Source organism: Notechis scutatus, chromosome Z (genome assembly GCF_049901735.1).
Source record: "Notechis scutatus isolate UNSWTSFEM ecotype Mainland chromosome Z, rNotScu1.2, whole genome shotgun sequence".
NCBI classification, from domain to species: domain Eukaryota; kingdom Metazoa; phylum Chordata; class Lepidosauria; order Squamata; family Elapidae; genus Notechis; species Notechis scutatus.
This window is the reverse complement of record NC_142025.1, coordinates 117,632,317-117,656,948: the sequence shown is the minus strand read 5'-3', so window position 1 is coordinate 117,656,948 and position 24,632 is coordinate 117,632,317. Positions and strand designations below refer to the sequence as shown.

Genomic DNA, 24,632 nt, shown 5'->3' with positions numbered 1-24,632 from the left:
TGCAACTTAGGATTGTGTTGGCTTTTTTGGTCGTTAAGTGACTCACACAATCATTAAGCGAATCCGGCTTCTCCCATGGACTTCGCTCATCGCTCAGACTCCCCCTTAAAGTTATTACTACATATTAAGCCTGGTTTCACCCAGTCTGTATGTGTGGGTTTTTCTTGCCTAAGTGTAGGACTTGACTTTTCCCTACGCTGAATTTGATTTTGTTAGAGAAGGCCCAGGGTTCAAGTCTGTCGAGATCCATCTGCATCTTGAGCCTATCTTCTTAGGGGTTGGCTATTCCTGCCAGCTTAGTATCTAGATTTGAATCAAATCAAATCTTTTACTTGGCCAGTGGACCTCAATCTTCAAGCATTTGTTGAGCAACCGTTCAAAGTTACAACACTGAAAAAAGTGACTTACGACCAGTCCTTGTACTTACGACCATTGCAGCATTTCCCCTTTCCCCCAGTCCCATGATCAAAATTTGGATGCTTGCAGCTGGGTCATATTTACGACTGTCATATGATCACCATTCACGACCTTCCGATGAGCGAAGTCCATGGGAGAAGCCGGATTCGCTTAATGATTGGGTGATTCACTTAACGACCACAGTGGTTTTGCTTAACAATGGCAAAAAGGTCATAAAATCGGGCGGGACTCGCTTAACAATTGCCTCCTGAGCGATGGGAATCGTGGTGTAAATTGAGGTTGTAAGTCGAGGATTACTTGAGCACTATTGAGCCCAATATTTCTGTCACTAAGCGAGACAGCTGTTAAGTGAGTTTTGCCCATTTCACAGCCTTTCTCCCCGCAGTTGGTAAGTGAATCGCTGCCATTGTTAAGTTAGGAACACCGTTGTTAAATGAATCTGGCTTCTCCATTGACTTTGTTTATGAGAAGGTCGCAAAAGGGGATCACGTGACCCCCCCCAAGGCACTCTGAGACCGTCATAAATGTGAGTCAGTTTGTCAAGCTTCTGAAGTTGGATCACGTGACCATGGGGAAACTGCAGCTGTTGTAAGTATGAAAAATGGTCGTAAGTCACTTTTTTCAGTGCCAGTGTAACTTTGAATGGTCACCAAATGAACTGTTGTAAGTTGAGGACGTCCTGTATTACGGAATTGGCTGATGGCCTCTGTAAGATGGCAGCTCTTTCAAGGTCGACCTAACTTTGTAGTAGAGCAGGAAGACAAGTGAGACATCTCCCTTCTTATCGCCCTCCACCGTGATTCTAGATGAACGTCGGAGATCTTTCTTACTCAAACCTAACTTTAGATTTGGAGCACTCACAAAACGAGAAGAATTGTCGTTCCTCAAAGTTTTGGCGTTGCCGAAGGCTTCTAAGGCAGGGTTGGCCTGGATAATTTGATCTTCCAACGTCCCCTAAGCAGAAACCAAACAGACAAAAGAAGGGGGAAAAATCCAGATGAGAAGAAAGGTCATGTTGTTTTTTCATCCCATCTCCATAGAAACGGCTCCTAAACCCATCATCATGAATGAGACCGTAGAACAGTGTTCCTCAATCTTGACAATTTTAAGCCTGGTGGACTTCAACTCCCAGAATTCCCCCTGCTGGCTGAGGAATTCTGGGTGTTGATGTCCACCCAGCTTAAAGTTGCCAAGGTTGAGACCCACTGAAGTAGAAGACACAAGAGACACAAGGAGTATCACCGGAATATTGAAATAGTCAACCTAGTTTTCCACGAACAAGTTGATGGAAACTTGCTATCACACTATGCTTAGGAAGATGGGCCTGTCATCAAATATTTCTAGAAATTTGGAGAAGGCTGGTGGCACGGAGAAGGAGATGTATGGGGAATGGGTGCTCAGTCCTGCCAGGATGTCAATACCCAGCTAAGACAAATCTGTTAGAAATTCTGTTTATATCTAGCACCACAAACCAAACCAAAGAGTACAGTCACCATGTGCTTTACTGGTCAACTGCTTTTTTTAACTGTAACAGGAAATTCTACTTAGAACAAAAGAGCATAAAGTATGTACCATAGATTCAAACTTGTAAACACTGCCATCTCCTGGCTGAATACTACTGTAGTTGTTGGATAAAAATACGTTCCAACAATGAATTCCAACAAAATCCCATTGTCGTGTCATTTGCTTGATAACAACCTGAAACATGGACCATTATTCTGGATTCCCATGTGTGAACAAGAGGATCAAGGGTGAACACAAGAGGCTGCCAGAATGACCACACACAGAGGAAATCATTTGGGCTGATATCTGAAGGAGCTTTGGAAGTTCTCATGCTTCTGAATCCCATTTGTCCTTTCCAGATAGAAAAGGTAGTGACTCTACAGGCAAGTCCATGAGTCAGAGGTAGCTTGGCTAAACAAATCTTTGGCTAAAGAAATCTCAACCTGAAGGCATGCATATGGGTTCCTTCAAGAGTTCACTGAGTTTTCCAGAACTATACCACGCTGCCTTTTTCCAACCCTGACAAATGGTAGAGCTTAGATCTTATTCTTTGAGAGGTTCTGGTTAACGTGGTGAGGTTTTCGATCGTGCCAGCCCAGAATGTACACCCAGGAGTAATTTCCATGCTAGTGACTCATCCCATCTACTCACATCTATCCCTGTTGTTTATGTAAAGCTTGTTCTCTGTGTTATTTCAATAGGGCCATAGTTGACTGATTCTAGAAGATGCCATAATCTATCAGAGGAGATCTGAATTTAGTTTTGGTTCTACCTTCCATTGCAGAAGACCATGGCTTGCTTTTCATCTAAGGGAGCAGAAGAAAAGGAGCATATGGACCTTCTCAAAATGGTATCAGCTAAATCCAAAACCCAAGGGAAGAAAACACTAGGAGCATCTTCTCAAGAGCATGCTATAAAATAAGCTTTCCAGGTTGATGTTCTCCAGCTTCCCCAAGTTGATGTTCTCCAAAAAAACGTCAGGAACATCTCCTCAGGAGCAGGCTATAAGAGAAGCTCCCCCAAATTGATGTTCTCCAGATGTTAGATTACTAGTCCCATAACCCATAGTTAAACATATCTGGAGGAAACCAGATTGGAGAAGACTATTGAACCCCAAAACCAGAATAAGAACTACCTTGGGGGAGTTGGCGGCTTCTTTTTTGCGGTCCCCAATGGCAGCGATGCTGGCGAAGTATTGGATGACTCGTTTAGTGTTGACCGTTTTCCCTGCACCAGATTCTCCACTGAAAAGGAGACAGAATAAAGTGGGGGAAGGGATGTGTGTGGGAAAAGTGAGTAGCTTTCATCTATGACTTCTAAGCCATCCCAGTTTTGTTTTGTTTTTAAAAAAGGCCCTCCTACCAACTTTTAAAACGTTCATGAGAAGATGCATTTGATACTCACGTGATGAGGATAGATTGGTTTTCTCGATCTGAAAGAAAATAGCAAATATCAAGATGGGGTCAAAGTGGAGCCGAATTTAACCCATTCATTCGTCTTTGCAACGAATGCCTAGCTGACACCTTCCAGAGGTAGACTTCGACTTACGACCACAACTGGGATGAGAATTTCTGTGGCTAACAAGGGGGTTGTTAAGTGAGCCATGCTTGATTTTAGGGCCATTTTAGTGACAGTTGCTAGATTAGGCTGTTGTTTATTCTTAGCTTGTTTGCCTGCATTGGTAGTTCCTTGATTGGGGTGTTGTTTACTTCTTGATTGTTGATCTTGGTGTTAGTCTCTGCTCATCCGGGTGTCAATTGATGGTGAGGTCTTTTTGATTCTCGCTTTTGAATGGTATGTAGTTGTTGTTTATCTCGGTGTGCCTGTTGATGGCTGATTTGCCTGAGTGCAAGGCTTCAGGGAATTCTCTGGCATTTTTGGACTTGGCTTAGTCTAGGAGGCTCACCCTTACCCTGTTGAAACTATGATTAAGTCCATCCATGTGTTGAGAAATTATTAACAGCGTAATCAAGGAACCACCAAGACCACTCCCAACGACACTGACAGGCCAAGAGACTAATGTATAAAAAGAGAGTAAACCCCACTTTCTTCTAGTACTGATGATATTCCCTGGTTGGGTCATGAAATGTCTGCAAGAAAACAACTAGGCTCATAGGACACCACAGACCTCCTCCTCCTCCTTCTCCTCTTCCTCTCTGAAAACCCCTCTCCCTTCTACCATTGATGATGTTCCCTAGTTGAGTCATGAAACGTCTGCAAGAAAACAACCAAGCTCAGAAAACACCAAGAATGCCACAGTTCCCCTCTTCCTTTTCCTCCGCTCTACAAACCTCACTCCCTTCTAACACTGATGATGTTAGCTAGTTTGGTAGTGAGACGTCTGCAAGCTCAGAGAGCATCAAGGACCCCACAATCCTCCTCCTCCTCATCTCTGCAAACATCTCTCCCTTCTAGCACTGATGATGTTCCCTAGTTTGATAATGAGATGTCTGCAAGAAAACAACCACGCTCAGAGCACCAAGGACCCCACAGTCCTCCTCCTCCACTCCACTCCACAAACCTCACTTCCTTCTAGCCCTGATGATGTTCCCCAGTTTGGTAATGAAACGTCTGCAAGAAAACAACCAAACTCAGAGAGCACCAAGGACCCCTCATTTCAACCTTGAGTTACAACTCTTCTACAGGTGCTTAAAAACAACCTGACAACCTCGGCTTGAAGGCTTCCTACCTGTCAACATGTATTGATACGCGTTGTCGGAGATTGAGAAAATATGGGGAGGGGCTTCGCTCCTTTTTTTCCCCCTGTAGGCAGCCACCACTTCAGCGTTGTAGACGGGGAGCCATTTGTATGGGTTGACCGTCACGCAAAAGAGGCCGGAATACGTCTGGGAAGGGAAAAAGAACAAAAAGAGAGAGAAAAACCACACAAAAAGGTCACCCCAAATTGCATAAATCTGGAGCCTCTTCTTCAAGAAGCCATTGCTTAGTTTCCTCCAAACCTGATATCCCCCAAATGGGGCAAACTTCATCACCCAGAATTCTCAGCCATGGCCCCGCCCACTGAGGAATCCTGGGAGTTGAAGTCCCAACCTCTGGAGAAGTTTGGTACAGCTAATTTGATGCAGGAAACTGTAAGAGCCCTTGAGTTAACACTACAATCGAGGCCAACTTTTCTGTCGTTCAGTGAGACATTTGTTAAGCAATGGCTGTGGAACCTTCCCAGAACCGTGTTGTAAACATTTACAACCTATTTGCACTATTCAGGGGACCCTGAGGGCACAGATAAATCTCCAAGCAACCTCAACAGCTCTCAGAGAGAGTACAAACGATCAGAGGACTGCAAAGGAATATAAATCCTTCCGTCCTCTGCCATTCAGTCAGAACTAAAGAAAGCTTCTTGGATGAAGGGTGAAACCTCTTCAAGTCCAGCTGCCTTTTGAAAAAGCACCTTTAGGACAACCATGGCCTGGATGATGGAGAATCTCCATAGATCCCATAAGACAACATCAACAGAGATACTTGGTTGTGGGAGGAGTGCTTTGGGGAGAAAATAAACCCTTATTCCCAGTGTGGCCCATGAGGTCAGACATGCCTTTACTCACATAGATCATCCAGGAGGCGTAGCGCTCCTTCAGGTTGAAGAGCACAGCTGGTTCGTGCAGAAAAGTCAGCATGGCCATGTCCTCGATCTTGTCGAATTTGGGCGGGTTCTGCTGGTGGAAGTCGGCCTCCCTCACTGTCAGGGTCTGAAAAGGGTCAGGAAGAAAGAACAGGGGTTGGCTGGATGTAATTGGACTATGAGAATGACCTTGGCAGACAGGAGGAAGAGCTGCAGATGAGGCAGTGATCAGATAAGAGACACCTCAGCCCACGGAAGGAAAAGGGGTGTGGGAAGCATCCCTAGTTTTCTGCAAAGTCACACAAATAACAGAGTTGGAAGGGACCTTAAAGCTCTTGTAGTCCAAACCCCTGCTCATGCAGGAGACCCTATGTCATTTCAGACAAATGCTTGTCTAATCTCGTCTACAAAACCTCCAGTGATGGAGCACCCACAACTTCTAGAGGCAAGTTGTTCCGCTGATTAATTCTTCTCACTGTCAGGAAATTTCTCTTTAGTTCTAAGTTACTTCTTTTGTTGTGGCCTGTCGGCCACCGTCCCCTCCAGCGGCTGAATCAGAGGAGGAAGAGGAGGCGTGGGAATTAGGGTCAGCATCAGGGCAACCTGGGAGCTCCGAGGGGGAAGAGGGAATGGAGCTGGCAGAGAGAGAGAGAGGGGCAGAGCCTGGGCCATCCGTCAGCCCTCAGGTGGAGAGTCAACAGCCCCCAGGTCTGGAGGTAGCTGATGAGAAAGAGGAGGAATAGCCGGTTCCAGTGCCTGACGTACGGATGTGCAAAAGGCAGAGGAGAGGAGAGCAGTGGAAATCTATAGGCCGGTCCTTAGAATGGAACAGCTATCACTGCTGCTAGTGAGGCCCCACTCTGCCTTTTATCCACTCTGGGGATAAAAGGCAGAGAGTGGAGACAAATAGATGTGGCAGACAACTGTTAATCTCCTGGCCGGCTGGACTTGTTAGCCTGCAGTGTGAGAAAAACTTTTTGCCGGTGCTCCTAATAAAGGAATATTTGAGTTAATTTCAGTGGGTTTGTGGTGTTTGGAGAGATGGGTCAGAACATCTCTCTCTGACATCCATTCCATCTTCTTGTCCTGCTTTGGTGGAGACTAGGTTGACCTCCCCTTCTTTGTGGCGGCCCCTCAAATACTGGAATATCGCTATTATGTCACCCCAAGTCCTTGGATACAAGAACAGGAGGAAAGAGGTGCTTTCAGACTTGAAAAGATACCAGGTAAAAGTATCATTAGTAGCACTTAGACTTATATACCACTGCACAATGCTTTACAGCCCTCTCCAAGCAGTTTACAAGCCAGCATACGGCCCCCAACAATCTGGGTTCTCGTTTTACCGACCTCCAGAAGGATGGAAATCTGAGTCAATCTTGAGCTAGTGAGAATCGAACTGCTGGCTGTCGGCAGAGTTAGCCTGCAATACTGCATTCTAACCACTGTGCCACCACAGTACTCATAGTTTGTGCTTCTTAGATAGACTACCTTGAAGGGTTGACCCCTAACCTCTTCTCAAGACTCTGGAAGGAAATTTTGGAGAGTGGGACTGTCTATCTGGCAATTCCTGGATTGGTACTTCAGCTCCTCTCAATTTTTTCGAAGACTTTGATGCCTTGATATTTGTCCTTCGCTCTTGGTCAAGATTTCACCATAGGATCTCCTTCCCTGCTCTTGACTCCGCAACTTTTCAAATATTTTGACTCACAATTCTCTACAGCCCATCTTGGACAATCACAACAACGCAGCTCCCCTTCGTTGCCACCTTCCTTCTGGAACCCACCTTCTCCACAGATTCTCACCTGTCCATGATGGACACTACCTCAACCATCTCCCTTGTGTTGCCATCTTCCTTCTGGACCCCACCTTCCCCACAAATTCTCGCCAACCCACCTTGGACACCTCCTCATATAGATTTCCTTCTTTGCCACCTTCCGTTTGGAACTCACCTGTTTCACAATTTCTCACCAGCCCTCCTTGGACACCATCTCAACCAGGTTTCCTACATTCCCACCTTCCTCCTGGAACCCACCTTCCACACAAATTCTCACCCAGTCCACTTTGGAGACCATCTCAACCATCTCTCCTCCATTGCCACCTTCCTTCTGGAACCCACATCCCCATAAATTGTCACTGATCCACCTTGGACACCACCTCAACCATCTCCCTTCTGTGGCCATCTTCCTTCTGGATCTGGAACCCATCTTTTCTACAAATGCTTACCTGCCTACTTTGGACACCATGTCAACCAGGTCTCCTTGGCTGCCACCTTCCTTCTAGAACCCACCTTCCCCACAAATTCTCAGTGGTCCACCTTGGAGGACATCTCAACCAGGTTTCCTCCATTGCCACCTTCCTCCTGGAACCCACCTTCCCCACAGAATCTCACCGGTCCACCTTGGAGGACATCTCAACCAGGTTTCCTCCATTGCCACCTTCCTTCTAGAACCCACCTTCCCCACAAATTCTCAGTGGTCCACCTTGGAGGACATCTCAACCAGGTTTCCTCCATTGCCACCTTCCTCCTGGAACCCACCTTCCCTACAAAATCTCACCGGTCCACCTTGTAGACCTTTCCAACCATCTCTCCTGCGTGGCCACCTTCCTTCTGGAACCCAGATTTTCCACGTCCACCCACCTTGCCATTCTCCGTCTGCACGGTGACCATGGCTCCTTCCCGGCTTATCACTTTGGCCTTGACAAATTCCTCTTTCTCGTCGGGCACGAAACACTCGTTCCGGCTGTCGAAGGGCCGAGTCTGGGCTTCGAGACGTTCCTTGTCCGACTTGCGGAGGTAAGGAGCCGCGGCCCCGAATTCGGCCATGAGTGTGTCACCCATTCTGCGCCGCCGGCGGGAAGGAAGAAGAAAAGGAGGCAAGAAAAAGAGATTTAAAGCGAGGGGACGCACAAACACACAACCTGGAGTGAGTGTTGGAGAGTGGCACATGCACCTTAGGGGTGCTAAACTTCGACCTAGGCTGAGATTTTTAAAAAGTTATTCTACAGGTAGTCTTCGACTTACAACAGTTCATTTAGTGACGATTGGAAGGTACAAGACCCTGAAAAAGTGACTAATGACTGTTTTTCACACTTACGACTGTTGCAGTATTCCCCAGGGACATGTGATCAAAATTCAGACACTTGGCCACTGACTCCTATTTATGACGGTTGCAGGATCCTGGGGTTACGTGATCCCTTTTTGCGACCTTCTGACAAGCAATGGGGGAAAATGGGCCTTCTGGAAGTCCGGAAACAGGCCAGTTTCTAGCTTTCGGAAGGCCTCCATAGCCTGGGGGAAGCTGTTTTCGCTCTCCCAGAGGCCCAAGGGAAGCCTCTGGACCCTTGGGAAGGCGAAAAACGGCCCTCCCAGACGTTCCGGTAGGCCACGCCTACCGTGGCCACGCCCACCCAGAAACCGGGCAGCAAACCAGTTGCTGGGTTTTTTTTAATCCCACCTCTGCACACATGCAAACACAAACATACACACTCCTTGCTACCTGTGCATTTGCTTATACAGGTAGTCCTCGACTTATGACCATAATCCATCCCCAACTTCCATTGCTGAGCAAGAGAGTTGTTAAGTGAGCTTTGACTCCTTTTACGACCTCACTTGCCACAGCTGTTAAGTGAATTACTGAGGTCATTAAATGAGTAACACAGTTGTTAAGTGAATCTGTTTCCCCCACACACACACACGTTGAATTTGCTGGTCAGAAGGTCTCAAAAAGGGGATAGCAAGACCCTGGGAATGCTGCAACCGTCATAAATACGAGTCAGTTGCCAAGCGTCCGAATTTTGCTCATGTGACCCTGGGGATGTTGCAACGGTCGTAAGTGTGAAAAACAATCGTATGTTTATGACTTTTTTTTCCAGTGCTGTTGTAACTTGGAACAGGCACTAAATGAATGGTTGTAAGTCAAGGACTTCCTATATATATTTCTCAAACTTGGCGACTTTAAGACGGGTGGACTCCAACTCCCAGAATTCCCCAGCCAAAGCAAATTCCATGAGGCAAAAAAATAGAAGTGTTTCTCAAAGTTGGGTACTTTAAGATGGTGGACTTCAACTCCCAGAATTCCCCAGCCAGCTTTGCTGCCTGGGGAATTCTGGGAGTTGAAGTCCACACTCATCTTAAAGTGGTAAAGCTTGAAAAATACAGATTTTTTTTTACATTTCTATCACGGTGTAATCCAATCAGTCAATCAAATCTTTATTAAAATCATAGACTTTTCCTCAAATGTGATCTCCATTTAGCTCTTCATGACCATGCATAGAATGGGGGGAGGGGATATCAGAATTTTTTCCATGAAGTGTTGCTAAAAATTACACTTAGGGAAACTACATTCTTATTTTTGCTATATTTTTTCTGAGAATAAATCACGGAATTTCTCTAAAATCAATGCTTCAATCATCCTGATTATTATAATCTCTCCTGGAAATCTGAGATTGAGTGTCTCTATTATCTTTTCCAGCTTAATAAAAATGCAATTTATCCCTCAGTGAATGTAATGTTTGAATTTTATCAATACGTTTTTTAAGGAGAGCAATTGACTGCCTGTTCTGCTTTCTCAAAGGGTAAATTGTATAAAAATCTCCACTGTTCAAGCCATTATTAATTTAGCTGCCAATGATAAAAACAAAATAAGTTCCTTGTGAGGTAATTTGACATTAATCACCTCAAAAATATAAAATCATGCCAATTTCAGAGCCCAATTTAGATCTAAGCCTCGCTTCTTTGAAGATTTTCTCCCAGAAATGTATCGCTTTTTCATTTTACCTATCGTTTCTGGGGGGAAAAAAATTCCATTCTCTTGACGCCCCTCCAACATTTTAAAAAATAATTGTGAGGTGTTTGCGCTCTCTTATTAGAGGGAAATGCCAACATCGCCACCAAAATGCTTGCACAAAAGCTGATAAAATGCCCCCAGATTTTCAAATGTTTGCCTTTCATGCCTTTCATTTCTCCACGTTTGAAAGGAATGAGCTCTCCGCACATCCCTGAGCTGGCAGATCATTAGAAAACACAGAATAACAAGATACAGAAGGACCTTGGAGGTCATTTAGTCCAACCCCCTCTGCTCAAGCAGGAGACCATTACACAGGTATATAATAGAATATATATAATAGAATATATATAATAGAATATATATAATAGAATATACATACATACATACATACATACATACATACATACATACATACATACATACATATATATATATATATATATATATATATATATATATATTCATAAGTTTTGCGGTACTTACATGTATGTTATTCAGCTTTGTTCGGTATTTTCCCATGTCATTATAGTTGTGCTTTTAAAGTTGTAGCGTTTGGCAGAATCTCATCTGCCATCATCAGGCTTCTGTATTGTGTTTGTATTGTGAATACAGAAGCCTGATGATGACAGATGAGATTCTGCCAAACGTTGCTACAACTTTAAAAGCACAACTATAATGACATGGGAAAATACCCGAACAAAGCTGAGTACCATACATGTAAGTACCCGCGAAAACTTAAGAAAACACACACACACACACACACACACACTTGCTGTTTCTTCTCCCCATCACACAGGGTATTTGTCCCATGGTTAAGTTTGGGGGAGGGACTAGAAATTGTTAGATTTATATCCCATCTGTATAAACAACTCAAGATAGAGAACTTACCTAATACGTCTTCTTACTCCTCTTTAACCCAAAATAGCAACAACCCTGTGAGGCAGGCAGGGACATGAGAGAGAGGGATTGGCCAAAAGCTCACCCAGCCGTCATTCATGACTAAAATGGGACTAGAACTCACAGTCACCTGGTGGTTGGCCCAATGTCACCCAGCTGCCATTCATGCCTAAGGCAAGACTAGAACCCACCATCATCTCCTGGTGATTCGTTCAAAGTCACCCAGCCATCATTCATGCCTGACAGAACTAGAACTCACAGTCTCCTGGTGATTGGCTCCAAATAATTGGTCGGCTGGGTGACTTTGGGCCAGTCCTTCTCTCCCTCAGCCCAACCCACCTCACAAGGTTGTTGTTGTGGGGAAAATAAGAGGTGTGTTGAATATGTTCGCTGCCTTGAGTTATTTGTAAAAATAATGAAGGCAGGATAAAAATCAATTAAACAAAATAAACGAATATTACTAATATTACAACTATTACTATTTCAAGCAAAGCGTTCTGGTTAAGCCACCAGCACAGATGAAATTCATATATGAGAATTTTAGCTGCGCTGGTGGCTTAACCAGAACACATTGCTGAAAAAACACAGCCAACTACATCTTTTGCATCACTTCCTAGAAACCTGCTCAGATGCACCAGGTATCAAAACTTCAATCAGAATAGAGCTGGAAGGGCCCCTGGAGGTGTTCTAGTCCAACCCCTGCTGAAGCAGGAGACCCTATACCATTTCTGGCAAGTGACAGTCCGGTCTCTTCTTAAAAACCTCTAGTGATGAAGGTCCAGTGGCAAGCTGTTCCACTGGTTAATTGTCCTCCCTGTTAGGGAGTTTCTCCTTAATTCCAGGTTGCTTCTCTTGATTAATTTCCACCCCTTGTTTCTTGTCCTGCCCTCTGGTGCTTAGGATAATAATTTGACCCCCTCCTCTTCGTGGCAGCCCCCCAAAGGCTGGAATGCTGCTATCATACTGTAGATCCTTCTTTTTTGTAGACAAGCCAAACCCAAATCCTGCAACTGTTGTTCATATGTTTTAGTCTCCAGGCCTTTGATCATCTTAGTTGTTCTTCTCTGCACTCTTCCCTCAAAATCTCAACAATTGTTTTGTAATGTGGTGACCAAAACTGGATGCGGTATTCCAGGTGTTTATAAGGTCTTTATTAAAGTGGTACTAATACTGTGGTTTGAGGGCCTCCTTCAACCACATCTGTGGTGTCTCCCCTTCAAAAGAAAGGGAGATCCTAAGGGGGTGGCCAAGATTTATTTATTTACTTTTTAAAAGAAGACAAACTTACCTTTAAGAAGCTTGCAGGGGGGAGAACGACGGAACAAAAGAGAAATCGAGGCTGGGAAAAGAATGAGAGAAAAAGTGAAGGCCTCGAAGAGGGTCAGGCTCGAAGCATGGAGGGTGGGGAGTCTGAGGTTGACATTTCGCGGTGCAGTTGGACAAAGCAGCTGGACTTGGATGTCAGAGGGGGCGGACAGCTGCCCTCGGAAAGCTGTAATATGGGGTGGAAGAAGGGGGTGGCAGATTGCAAACCTTGGATAGATAGTTTATGGGGGGCGGGTGGACCCAGCCAGTGGAGAAGAAATTACAGAGAAAAATTATATCCTTATTTTTATTACATTTTTTTTAATGGAAGAACAGAAGAACAGAATTGGAAGGGGCCTTGGAGGCTATCTAGTCCACCACCACTCCCGCTGAAATGGGAGACCTTATCCCATTTCAGACAAATGGTGGTCCAATCTCCTCTTCAAAACATCCAGTGTTGGGAGCATCCACAACTAATCTGGAGGCAAATCGTTCCACTGATTAATTCTTCTCCCTGTTAGGAAATTTCGCCTTATTTCTGGGTTGCTTCTCTCCTTGATGAGTTTCCATCCATTGTTTCTTTTCCTGCTTGCATCTCGGTAGCTAATATTTCTTCTTCAAATCTCTCTCTCTCTCTCTCTCTCTCTCTCTCTCTCTCTCTCTCTCTCTCTCTCTCCAGCTCCTGCTCAGCCACCTATCTATGAATTTTTGTTACCTCAGCATCTTCAACTGGTTGATATGGTTTCCAGGTTTCCTTCCCTTCTTCTCCTGCTCGCTTACAGTTAATCTTTATTTAATCGTCTCTGCTTTTTTCTTAACTTCCTGGCCATTGCTCCCACTCAGCCTAAAATTTTCTGCTAAATTTTATTTCTCTTCTGCAAACCTTTTTGATTCAGTGCAAACCTCCAGAGCTGAATCCGTGGATTCAGAAGAACAAGGTTGAAAGGGACCTCGGAGGTCTTCTAGTCCAGCCCTCTGCTCAAGCAGGAAATCCTATACCATTTCGGACAAATGGTTGTCCAATCTCTTCTTAATTACAGCAAGATTTCTTGTGGTAGCACCTGCTGCAGATTGTCCTGCCCTCTCTGGTTTCCTTTCACCACCAGTATTTCTCAAGCTTTCCCGGTTTAAGATGTCTGGACTTCAACTCCGAGAATTCCCCAGCCAGCTGCACTGGAAGTTGAAGTCTAGACATCTTAAACTGGGAAAGCTTGAGAAACGTTGCATAGCCATCTAGATCTTTAATCCATGCTCTTCTTGTTTGTGATAACCCTACATTGGACGAAAAGCTCAGTAGATGCTGCCCATCTATGGTCAACTCAGTTCTTCTAACTATGCTGTGCCCCATCCTCATAATTCATGTGTCCTTCCCTCTCTCCCAACTCCTCCATCCATGCACATCTCCTAATATATCCCCCAGAAGACTTTCCACACTGCTTTCCTCCTTCCACTAAGATGTCCATCACGCAATGGTCGGCTTCCATCAAGTCCTCTGATGAAGGCATGGAATAAAAACCTACCACCTCTAGCTTTGTTCCAGCCCAACGTGGTAGGGTTGTATGAAAATAACTCCAGGGTGGAACACAGGTTCAAGTTTCTGGATCTGCTGTTCCTTTCCAGATCTTCCTGGGAAAACTCAGCCATCCAATCGAAAGAATTTCATACTTACGCTCTGGAGGAGGTATCTCACTCTGGTGTGTCCCAGTAAGATCTGTGGCTTTGATGGTGGCCCCTTTCTTTATATCCTTCCTTCCAAAATAGCATCAGCTGCTCCCCACCCTCTACAGCCTCCCCCTTCTCTGCAGGCCGTTTCAGCTGTGAGTGACATGTTGACAAGGAAGCAGCGAGAATGGTCCCACACAGAAGGCCATCTCTGACCATGAATGGTGCTGCTCTTCAGCACTTCATCGTCTGCCTTTCTCCTCCGCCTTCCTGCATCCTTTGATGCTCAGAAGAGAAATACATTCCAGAGGATGGGGTGATGGACGGGGACACACACACAAACACACACACAAACACACACACACAACTTGGAGGGCGCCGGTGGTGGAGGTGGCAGCTGATAAGGGAGTAGAAGATTCTGTTGGAGAGTCTGCACAGATGGCAAACTGGAAGGGAGATTGCAAGGAGGATAATGATAAAATTACTGAAATTTCACTTCCCCTGTACGTTCTCAGATGGATGCTGGTGTATTAAAGAGTCTTGGGCGCAAATCAAGGTGGGTGAAAGGACTTTGGGACCAAAAAAATAATAATACACAAGAGGTGCGGACTTCAACTCCCAGAATTCCCCAGCCAGCCCCCCTCTTTCTGGAAGTTTGAAATCCACGTCTCTTAGTGTCGGCCTGTTAGAGAATCACTGATTTAGGTGGATTCAAAACTCCCAGGCTTGTTTGAGTATCTATTGAGTTGGTTAATGTGGTTTGAAGTGGGGTCGTTTTGACGGCTGCCACATCCTTAATATTTTGCTGTTTTTGAATCTTATGTACCACTTGAAGTATTTGAAGAAAGGCAGTGAGGTAAACAGTCAAAAAAATCCAATTATTAAACACAATTTAGGAACTTTAAGAAGGGTGGACTTCAACTCCCAGAATTCCCCAGACAGCTGGCTAGGGAATTCTGGGAGTTGAAGTCCAGCCCTCTTAAAGTTCCTAAATTTAAAAAAAAAATCAAATAAGAATGATATTCCTCCCTTCCCTCGTTTGTTAGAGGCTGGACTTTCAGAGAAAGAATAGAGTGGGTGGTAGATAATTATGGTTGTAATTGTCTTTTCATTCTCCTTGTGCCCCCAGAGTAGATCAGATATATTGTTGTCGGTAAACATGATCTTACAACCTGATGCTTGGATTTAGAATTCATTTATTTATTGCCTTGTTTGGAAAAATCTATTTTGAAAAGATCCAGCTCTGTCGGCAGAGGCAGAGATCCAGGGCTGTCCCAACAGGGTGGCGTGTGTCAAAAAAGTCAAAATGACAGCAAGAAGCATGCCATCTTGCAGCACCTTTTTAAAAAACATGCCTCTGAAGACATGCAGAGCAAATATAAATACTACTACTTATTATTAATAGTAACCACTTACTATTAGTAGTAACCACTTACTACTAGTAGTAACCACTTACTACTAGTAGTAACTACTACTACTTACTATACTCGTAGCTTTTCCAGTCAATTTCCTTAAGCAAATTTCTTTCTACTCAGTTACTCAGGAGTAGGAGTGGTTTGACCCTCATAAAAGAGGGTGTGTTGGATTGGGGTCTTAGGCAAGGCATTTATGTTACATTTTTCCACCTGCAAGTTTTTCACACACACATCTCCCCAAACAAGTGAGAAACTTGGGGCTGGCTATAGTCAACCAGATGACATCACCCTAATGTCCATCTTTTACCTTGAGGCTGGCTGTGCTCAACCAATTGCCCTTACCCTCTTCCCATCTCTGACGCTGGGGCTGGCTGTGGTCAACCAATTGCTCTCACTCTGCTCTCCATCTTTGACCTTGGGGATGGCTATGGTCAACCAGTTGGCCTCATTCTCTTTCCCATCTCTAATCTCAGGGCTGGCTGTGGCTTACCTGTTGGCCTCACTCTTCTGCATCTTCAACCTTGAGGTTGGCTGGGATCAACCACCCTCTTCTATCTTTGGCTTCTTCCCCATCTTTGACCTTGAAGCTGGCTATGGTCAATCTGTTGACTTCACTCTCTTCCCCACCTCTGACCTTGGGTCTGGCTGCGGTCAATCAGATGATATCTCCCTCTTTCCATCTTCGACCTTGGAACTGACTAGGATCAACCAGTTGGCCTCACTCTCTTCCCCATCTGCAACATTGAGTCTGGTTGTAGTCAACCAGATGTTACCTCCCCTTCTCTATCTTTGACCTTGGGACTGGCTGTGGTCAACCAACTGACTTCACCCTCTTCCTATCTTTGGGGGTGGCTGGGATCAACCAGTTGACCTCACTCCATTCCCCATCTCTAACATTGGGGTTGGCTGTGGTCAACCAGTTGGTCTCACTTTCATCTTTGATCTTGGGACCAGCTGTGATCAACCAGTTGGGTTCAACCTATTCTCCATCTTTGACCTTTTAGCTAGCTATAGTCAACTAGTTGACTTCACTTTCTTCCCCACCTCTTAACTTAGGTCTGAATGAGATGTCTCAATCAGATGACACCTCCCCTTCCCCATTTTTGACCTTGAGGTCGGCTGTGGTCAACCTGTTGGCTTGGCCTTCTTCCCCATCTCCAGATTTGCCGTTGGCTGCGGTCAACTGGTAGGCCTTACTCCTGACCTTGGGCAGCTCAGCAGGTTGCAAAGAAGTGACACTAAGCAGGTTGTTTGAGGGGAGAGGGTCTCGCGAGGGCAGACTGAGCTGGTAACGGGGAGCTGGAATTAACTCGGCCTTGAAACCCTGCACCTCACCTCCTGTGGTCTTTGGATCTCAGCTGCTCTTGTTGACCACTGAGAGAGGAATGGAGAATGAGACAGGTGTCGGGAGCTGGGATAAACCCAGGGGTGGAATTAACATGGCGGTTGGAAGGGCAGGACCGAAGTTTTGGCAACGTTGAGAGATTAACACCTCCTTTGTTTGTTACACTAAGCCAGTCTTTTCCTGAAACATTCTCCCTTTTGTGGTAGGGACAACTTGGAAAGAAAACACGTGCATCGGTGGAGAAAATGAGATGCTGTGGGTTTTTTAGGAGAAAATTCACACTGCAACAGTGTTTCACATGTTGTGAACCTGTGTCGCCGTGAGTACTGAGGATGCTGCTGTCCTTTGTACAAAAGGATAAGTTTCTAGCCCTCACTGTGGAGGAGATCCATGCAGGTGAGTAGGATTTGCATTCCATGGTTCAAATTTAAATTAGTTCAGTTAGAATTGTTGGGGTTAAAAAAAAAATTTTTTTGCATGTCTTGCATGGTTTTGCCCATCACGTCCTTCGCTAATCTGGTCAGTGGCAACGACCAGATATAAACCTATTGTAAATGCACAAAAAAGTGAATTGCACAGCGTGGTCAACAGGTGCATCCAGCTAATGTGTTAGCCAAGGAAGAAAGAGAAGAGCTGCGTTTGTGGTAATTGTATGTTCTTGTTTGTGGTTACCATCAAAACTAAGGGAAAAGAAATTGCAAATGTTTGCTACCCAGAATATGTTTTAAAAACATTCCCCATACTGGCTGGGGAATTCTGGGAATTCAAATCCACATAACTTAAGGTTGCCAAATACTTGTTGAAGTGACTGGAGCCCAAACTCTGGTCCATGAAAAAAGGAGGAAAAAGCTTGTTATCAGGCAGGGTAACATGGGCAATAGCTTTAGGTCAAGACCCATGATTGATGGCTCCAATGTTCTCCTGCCTCATGCACTCAAATGTGTTGGTAGATTGTGGTTCGTTGCCTGGGCCAATATGTGGCCCTTCTTAACCATCAGAAGCATCTTCTCACACAAGAAGATTACAGATTTAACAGAGTTGGAAGGTACCTTGTAGGTCATCTAGTCCAACCCTCTGCCCAAGCAGGAGACCCTACACCATTTCTGACAGATGGCAGTCCACTCTTTTCTTGAAAGCCTCCAGGGATGAAGCTCCCACAACTTCTGAAGGAAACCTCTGCTCCATCGGTTGATTGCTCTCGCTGTCAGAAAATGTCTCCTTATTTCCAGGCTGAATCTCTCCTTGTTCAGTTTCCATCCATTGTTCCTTGTCTGGCCTTCAGGTGCTTTGGAAAATAGCTTGATCCCTTCCTCCTCTCTGGGGCAGCCCCTCAAGTACTGGAGCACTGCTATCATGTCACCCTTATCCTTCTCTTCACTGGACTAGCAAGGCCCGGTTCCTAGAAGTCGAGATGTTCTTCAAACATGTTCCTAAATTCCTCACGCCAGAACTATCTTCTCAAACAAGAAGGACAGTTTAGATGTGCTCCAAAGATGTTTCTAAAATCCTCACACCAGTACTCTCTTCTCAAACAAGAAAGATGAAGACTAGATATTCTCCCAATAGGGTCCCAAATTCCTCACATGAGAACTATCTTCTCAAACAAGAAGGGGAAAAATTGGATGTTCTCCAAACATGCTCTTCAAACCCCCAACCAATGCCATGGATGATGGAAGTTTTCATGGAAGAGGTTGGTCCCCTAAAAAGAAGTTCAGGACAGGTATTCCATCTCACTTCTCATTTAGGGAATTCTCCTTGAGAAAAAATAAGAGAATATCAGAGGAATATTTGGAGGAAACCTCCTATACCCTTCCAGGCAAGTGGCTGTTCAATCTCTTCTTAAAAGCCTCCTGTGATGGGGCCCCCACAACGTCTGAAGGCAAGTTGTTCCATTGGTTGATTGTCCTCACTGTCAGGAAATTTCTCCTTCATTCCAGGTTGCTTCTCTTCTTGGTTAGTTTCCGTCCATTGCTTCTTGTTCTGCCTTCAGGACATTTGGAGAATAGGTGGACCTCTTCTTCTTTGTGGCAGCCCCTCAGATATTGGAAGATTGCTACCATGTCGCTTCATTAAACTAGACATACCCAATTCCTAAAACAGTTCTTCGTAGGTTTTATCCTCCACTCCCCTTACCATCTTTGTTGCTCTTCTCTACACTCTTTCTAGTGTCTCAACATCTTTTTTATAATACGGTGATCAAAAGTGGTTGTAGTCTTGCTACAGGAAAACAAGAGCATCCCTGAACATAGGCTAAATTTACTTCTACACCTTACAAGAGTATCCACAGAGCTTGGTTGAACAACTCAAGTTGGGAGCCCCTGTTGTAATGACGAGGCAGTCGAGTTGCTTGATCATGATCAACTGAATCATGATGAACTTTATTGGAGTCTAGTCTTGCATCTATACACATTTTTAGTAATCCTCCAACATTGGTTAACTTTGGTTATTGCTTAACTTTCGTTACTGTTTAGCATAGTAATTAATACAATTAATTATCTCTAGTTAAAGTCTAACGCATGTTTACTTCCTCTCTCTAATCCTCCTTTAGATTAGTGACTTTGTTTGCCTGAGTTGTATTTGCTTGTAAACATTCTTTATCTGAGGTTTGCCATCCAAGATAGGAATATTCCTGCAATTACAACTCTACAAGCCCCCAAATAATAATCAACCAATGGAAATAATCAAACAATCAAGCAAATAATCAAGTAATGGAACAGAAGTTGCCTTCTGAAGTTGTGGGAGCTTCATCTCTGGAAGCTTTCAAGAAGAGACTGGACGGCCATCTGTCAGAAATGGTGTAGGGTCTGCTGTTTGGGCAGGGGGGTTAGACTAGATCACCCTTTCCAACTCTGATTCTGTTATTCTTTCTCAAATAAGAGTTGAGAAGAAATAGCTGTCCTTAACTCCTTTTTTGGGGGGGACCAGTCTCTTCCATCACAACTTCCATCATCCACGGCCATTGGTTGAGGGTTTGAAGAGCATGTTTGGAGGACATCTAGACTCTGCCTTTCTTGTTTTAGAAGATACTTCTGAATTTGAAGGTTTTTGGAGCACTTTTGAAGAACATCAGTCTTTGTCTTTCTTGTTTGAGAAGAGAGTTCTGATGTGAGGAGTTTAGGAACGTGTTTGAAAAACATCTAAACTTTCTCCTTCTTGAGAAGATACTTCTCATGTGACAAATTTCAGAGAACATCTAGACTTCCTCCTTCTGTGAGGAATTTAGGAGCACATTTCGAGAATATCTAGACTTCATCTTTCTTGTTTGAGAAGAGAGTTCTGATGTGAGGGATTTAGGAGTGTGTTTCAAGAACATCTAGTCTTCGTCTTTCTTGTTTGTGAGGAGACTTCTGATGTTGTGGGAGCTTTGTCACTGGAAGCTTTCAAGAAGAGATCGGAGGGCCATCTGCCAGATATGGTATAGGGTCTCCTGCTCGAGCAGGGGGTTGGACTAGATGACCTACAAGGTCCCTTCCAACTCTTGTTATTATTCTTATTCTCAATTTATCCAACATGGGGAGGATAGCCGTATCTTTGCCGTGCTGTTAAATTCCTCAGGACAATGTCTGTGGTCCAGAGGATGAGTTTGAAGAACTGGTGAGGATGTGGGGGGGAATGGTGAGGAACCCCCTCAAACTTGGAATGTGAGAATGTGACATTCGGTCGCTCTGGGAAATATCTCAATAGACGCTCAGCTGCTGCTGACAGCTTTCCACTTTTGGCTGCCGTCCTGGAATCTCATCCTTTCTATATCGAGACAAAAGGAATTAAGGAATAGCTGGAGCAGGGTGGGGGTGGCTGTGTGTGTGTGTGTGTGTGTGTGTGTGTGTGTGTGTGTGTTGTCGTGGCAATTAAAGATCTGGCAGCTGGGTGTCTTTTGTTCGGGCTGAAACTGGCCGGGTAGAGATGCTGCGGGGGGGAATTGGCTCAGTTCCTTGAACATAAAGTCCACTTAGTCAGTATAAAGTGGATATTGAAACAACTGTTATCCTGAAAGAGGCGAGACATTCTGGTGGGTTTGGGGAAACGTGTGTGTGGACTCTGTGTGTGTGTGTGTGTGTGTGTGTGTGTGTGTGTGTGTGTAAATGAGCCTGCGCAACGTGACAGAGTAACAGAATCACAGAGTTGGAAGGGACCCTGGAGGTCTTCTAGTCCAACCCACTGCTCAAGCAGGAGACTCTATATCATTGTCCTGCTTGCTGATGTTTCTTCTTCAAGCTTCATCCCCTCTACAAACTTCTCTCTCTCTGTCTCTCTCCTTCTCTTTCTCTCCAGCTTCTGCTCAGCCACCCATCTGTGATTTTTTTTTACCTCAGCATCTACAACTGGTTGATATAGTTTCCAGGTCTGTCTGTCTGCCTGCCTGCCTGCCTGCCTGCCTGCCTGCCTGTCTGTCTGTCTGTCTGTCTGTCTGTCTCCTTCTCTTTCTCTCCAGCTTCTGCTCAGCCACCCATCTGTGATTTTTTTTTTTTAACCTCAGCATCTACAACTGGTTGATATAGTTTCCAGGTCTGTCTGTCTGCCTGCCTGCCTGCCTGTCTGTCTGTCTCTCTCTCTCCTTCTCCTTCTCTCCCTTTCTCCCTCCCTCTCTCCCGTATTCTCCCGTGTTCTCACTGTTAGGAAATTTCTCCTTAATTTTAGGTTGCTTCTCTCCCTGATGAGTTTCCCTTCATTGTTTCTTGTTTTGCTTTCATCTCAGTAGCTGATGTTCCTTCTTCAAATTTCATCCCCTCTACAAACCTTCTTCCCTCCCTCTCTCTCTCTCTCTCTCTCCCTCCCCCCCTTATTCTCCCTTGTCCTCCCTGTCAGGAAATTTCTCCTTAGTTCTAGATGGCTTCTCTCCTTGAGGAGTTTCCATCCTTTGGTTCTTGTCCTGCCTTCAGGTGCTCAGGGGAATAGATATGCAACAGAATCAGACTGGACTTGAATCAGTTTGACTTGAATTCCCTGTTTTTGGGTGGGTGGGGGCGGCTTGTGACCTATTCTGCATCAAATCAGGCAAAGTGTTAGAACCACTTTATAATATCTTGGCATATTTGGGGTATTGCGTCCAGTTTTGGTCGCCATGAAAGAAAAAAAGATATTGAGATTCTGCAAAGAGTGCAGAGAAGAACAACAAAGATGATTAAGGGGGCTGGAGGCTAAAACTTATGAAAAATGGTTGCAGGAATTGGATAAGTCTAGCTTAAGGAAAAGAAAGACTAGGGGTGACACGAGAGCAGTCTTCCAATATCTGAGGGGGTGCCATAAGGAAAAGGGGTTCAACTCTCTCCTCAAGCAGGAATCCCATTCCATTTTAGACAAGCGGTTGTCCAGTCTCTTCTTAAAAACCTCCAGTGATGGAGCATCCAGAGTGCCTGGAAGCAAGTCGTTCCACTGATAAATTGTCCTCACTCTTAGGAAGTTTCTCCTTAATTCCAGGTTGCTTTTCTCTTTGATTAGTTTCCATCTGTTGCTTCTTGTCCTGCCTTCAGGGGCTTCGTAGAATAGCTTGACTCCCACTTCTTTGGGGCAGGCCCTTAGATATTAGAACATTGCTATCCTGTCTCCCCTGGTCCTTCTCTTCTCTTCTCTTCTCTTCTCTTCTCTTCTCTTCTCTTCTCTTCTCTTCTCTTCTCTTCTCTTCTCTTCTCTTCACTAGACTAGCCAGGCCCAGTTCCTGCAACCGTTCATCGTATGTTTTAGTCTCTAGTCCCCTCATCATCCTGGTTCCTCTTCTCTGCACTTTTTCTAGAGTCTCAACATCTTTTTTTTATAGCGGGGTAACTAAAACTGGATGCAGTACTCTAGGTGTGGTCTTACTAAGGCTTTATAAAGTAGTGCGAACACTTCACTTCAGCTTTGCCCATCCATGCTGGGACTTCTGCAAGGAGGTTAAAAAAAGATCAAGACAGGGATGCAATCTTGAAGAGAATATAGAAATGGAATAATAAAATAGAATATAGAAATAAAAATAGAATAGAATAGAATAGAATAGAATAGAATAGAATAGAATAGAATAGAATAGAATAGAATAGAATAGAATAGAAATAGAATAGAATAGTAAAATGGAATAGAATAAAATAGAGTAGAATATAGAAATAGAAATAGAAATAGAAGAGAATAAGAATAATAGGATAGGATAGGTTAGGATAGAATAAAATAGAATATAATAGAATTTAGAATTAGAATAGAATAGAATATAGAAATAGAATAGAATATAGAAATAGAAATGTAGAATATAGAAATAGAAATAGAAATAGAAGAGAATAAGAATAGTAGGATAGGATAGGTTAGGATAGAATAAAATAGAATATAGAATTAGAATTAGAATAGAATATAGAAATATAGAATATAGAAATAGAACAGAATAAAAGAGAACAACTTTATTGTCACTTTGAATGTACATTGATCGGCATACACATTAAAGTAAAATTTCCTTGCCTACAGTTCTCAAAGGGTCACCCACCTGCAATGTACACTACGTGAACATGACAAAATAAATAAACAATTACAAAATTATGTGTATATACCCACATATATGACACCGAGAAACAACACAAACTACTGTAGTTTGGATGTATTCAATACACGTACATGGCGAGAAAAACGAACCTTGCAAGTTTAACTGGGTTATTTTCCTCTCCATCCCTCCACCCCCTTTAAAGTTTCCAAAGATTTGGTGCACCTGCTGGACCCAAAGCCTCTTGTCCCATCGTTAATTCAGTGCTTAGACAGGTGGGCGGATAGAACTGAGCTTCTGAAAGTGCCCTGTTGAGTCTCTGCCTCGTTGGAAACTTTGCTGGCATTGTCTTTTAACGGTTCCCACCTCTAGGTTGCACCCTCCCCACAATATTAAATAGGCAGAAGCTGCCCCATGGAGGGGCAGATTAACAAATGAACAGAGTTGGAAGGGACCTTGTAGGTCATCTAGTCCAACCCCCCGCCCAAGCAGGAGACCCTACACCATTTCTGACAGATGGCAGTCCAATCCCTTCTTGAAAGTCTCAAGTGATGAAGCTCCCACAACTTCTGAAGGAAATTTCTGTTCCATCAGTTGATTGTTCTCGCTATCAGAAAATTTCTCCTTATTTCCAGGGTAAATCTCTCCTTAATCAGTTTCCATCCATTGTTTCTTGTCTGGCCTTTGCGTGCTTTGGAAAATAGCTTGACCCCCCCCTCACTCCTCTCTGTGGCAGCCCTCAAATATTGGAAGACTGCTATCCTGTCTCCCCTGGTCCTTCGCTCCACTAGACTAGCCAGGCCCAGTTCTTGTAACCATTCATTGTATGTTTTATGCTCCGGTCCCCTCATCATCCTGGTTGCTCTTCTATGCACTTCTTTTTAGAGTCTCAACATCTCTTTTTATAAGTGTGGTGACCAAAACTGGATGCAGTACTCTAGGTGTGGTCTTACTAAGGCTTTACAGAATATTGATCTTGATTGTATCCCTCTATTAATGCAGTTTAGGATTGCATTAGCTTTTTTTGCTGCTGCCGCACACTGCTGGCTCATATTTTGCTGGTTGTCCACTAAGACTCCACGATCTGTTAAAATAGAGTAGAGTAGAGTAGAGAGTAGAATAAAATAACAGAGTTGAAAGGGACCTTGGAGATCTTCTAGTCGAACCCCCTGCTTAGGCAGGAAATCTCTCTCACAGATACTGCTATTAAGCCTGGTTTCACCCAGTCTGTATGTGTACTTTTGGTTTTTCTTGCCTAAGTGTAAATCTTGACTTTTCTCTA

General features: G+C 44.2%; 1 protein-coding gene across 1 annotated transcript in view; it reads right to left on the bottom strand.

Annotated features, from left to right (window-relative positions):
* LOC113422280 (myosin-6) overlaps positions 1 to 14,177 on the bottom strand; it is a 67,084-nt gene extending 52,907 nt beyond the window's left edge. The window contains exons 1-8 of the mRNA XM_087946368.1: positions 14,159 to 14,177; positions 12,473 to 12,523; positions 8,139 to 8,340; positions 5,484 to 5,627; positions 4,610 to 4,766; positions 3,325 to 3,352; positions 3,056 to 3,164; positions 1,279 to 1,371 (exon numbers count right to left, since the gene is read on the bottom strand). Coding sequence (XP_087802494.1) covers positions 1,279 to 1,371; positions 3,056 to 3,164; positions 3,325 to 3,352; positions 4,610 to 4,766; positions 5,484 to 5,627; positions 8,139 to 8,339 — 732 coding nt within the window. The 5' untranslated portion in view covers position 8,340; positions 12,473 to 12,523; positions 14,159 to 14,177. The remainder of the gene's footprint in view (positions 1 to 1,278; positions 1,372 to 3,055; positions 3,165 to 3,324; positions 3,353 to 4,609; positions 4,767 to 5,483; positions 5,628 to 8,138; positions 8,341 to 12,472; positions 12,524 to 14,158) is intronic.
* Positions 14,178 to 24,632: the final 10,455 nt, after the last annotated feature.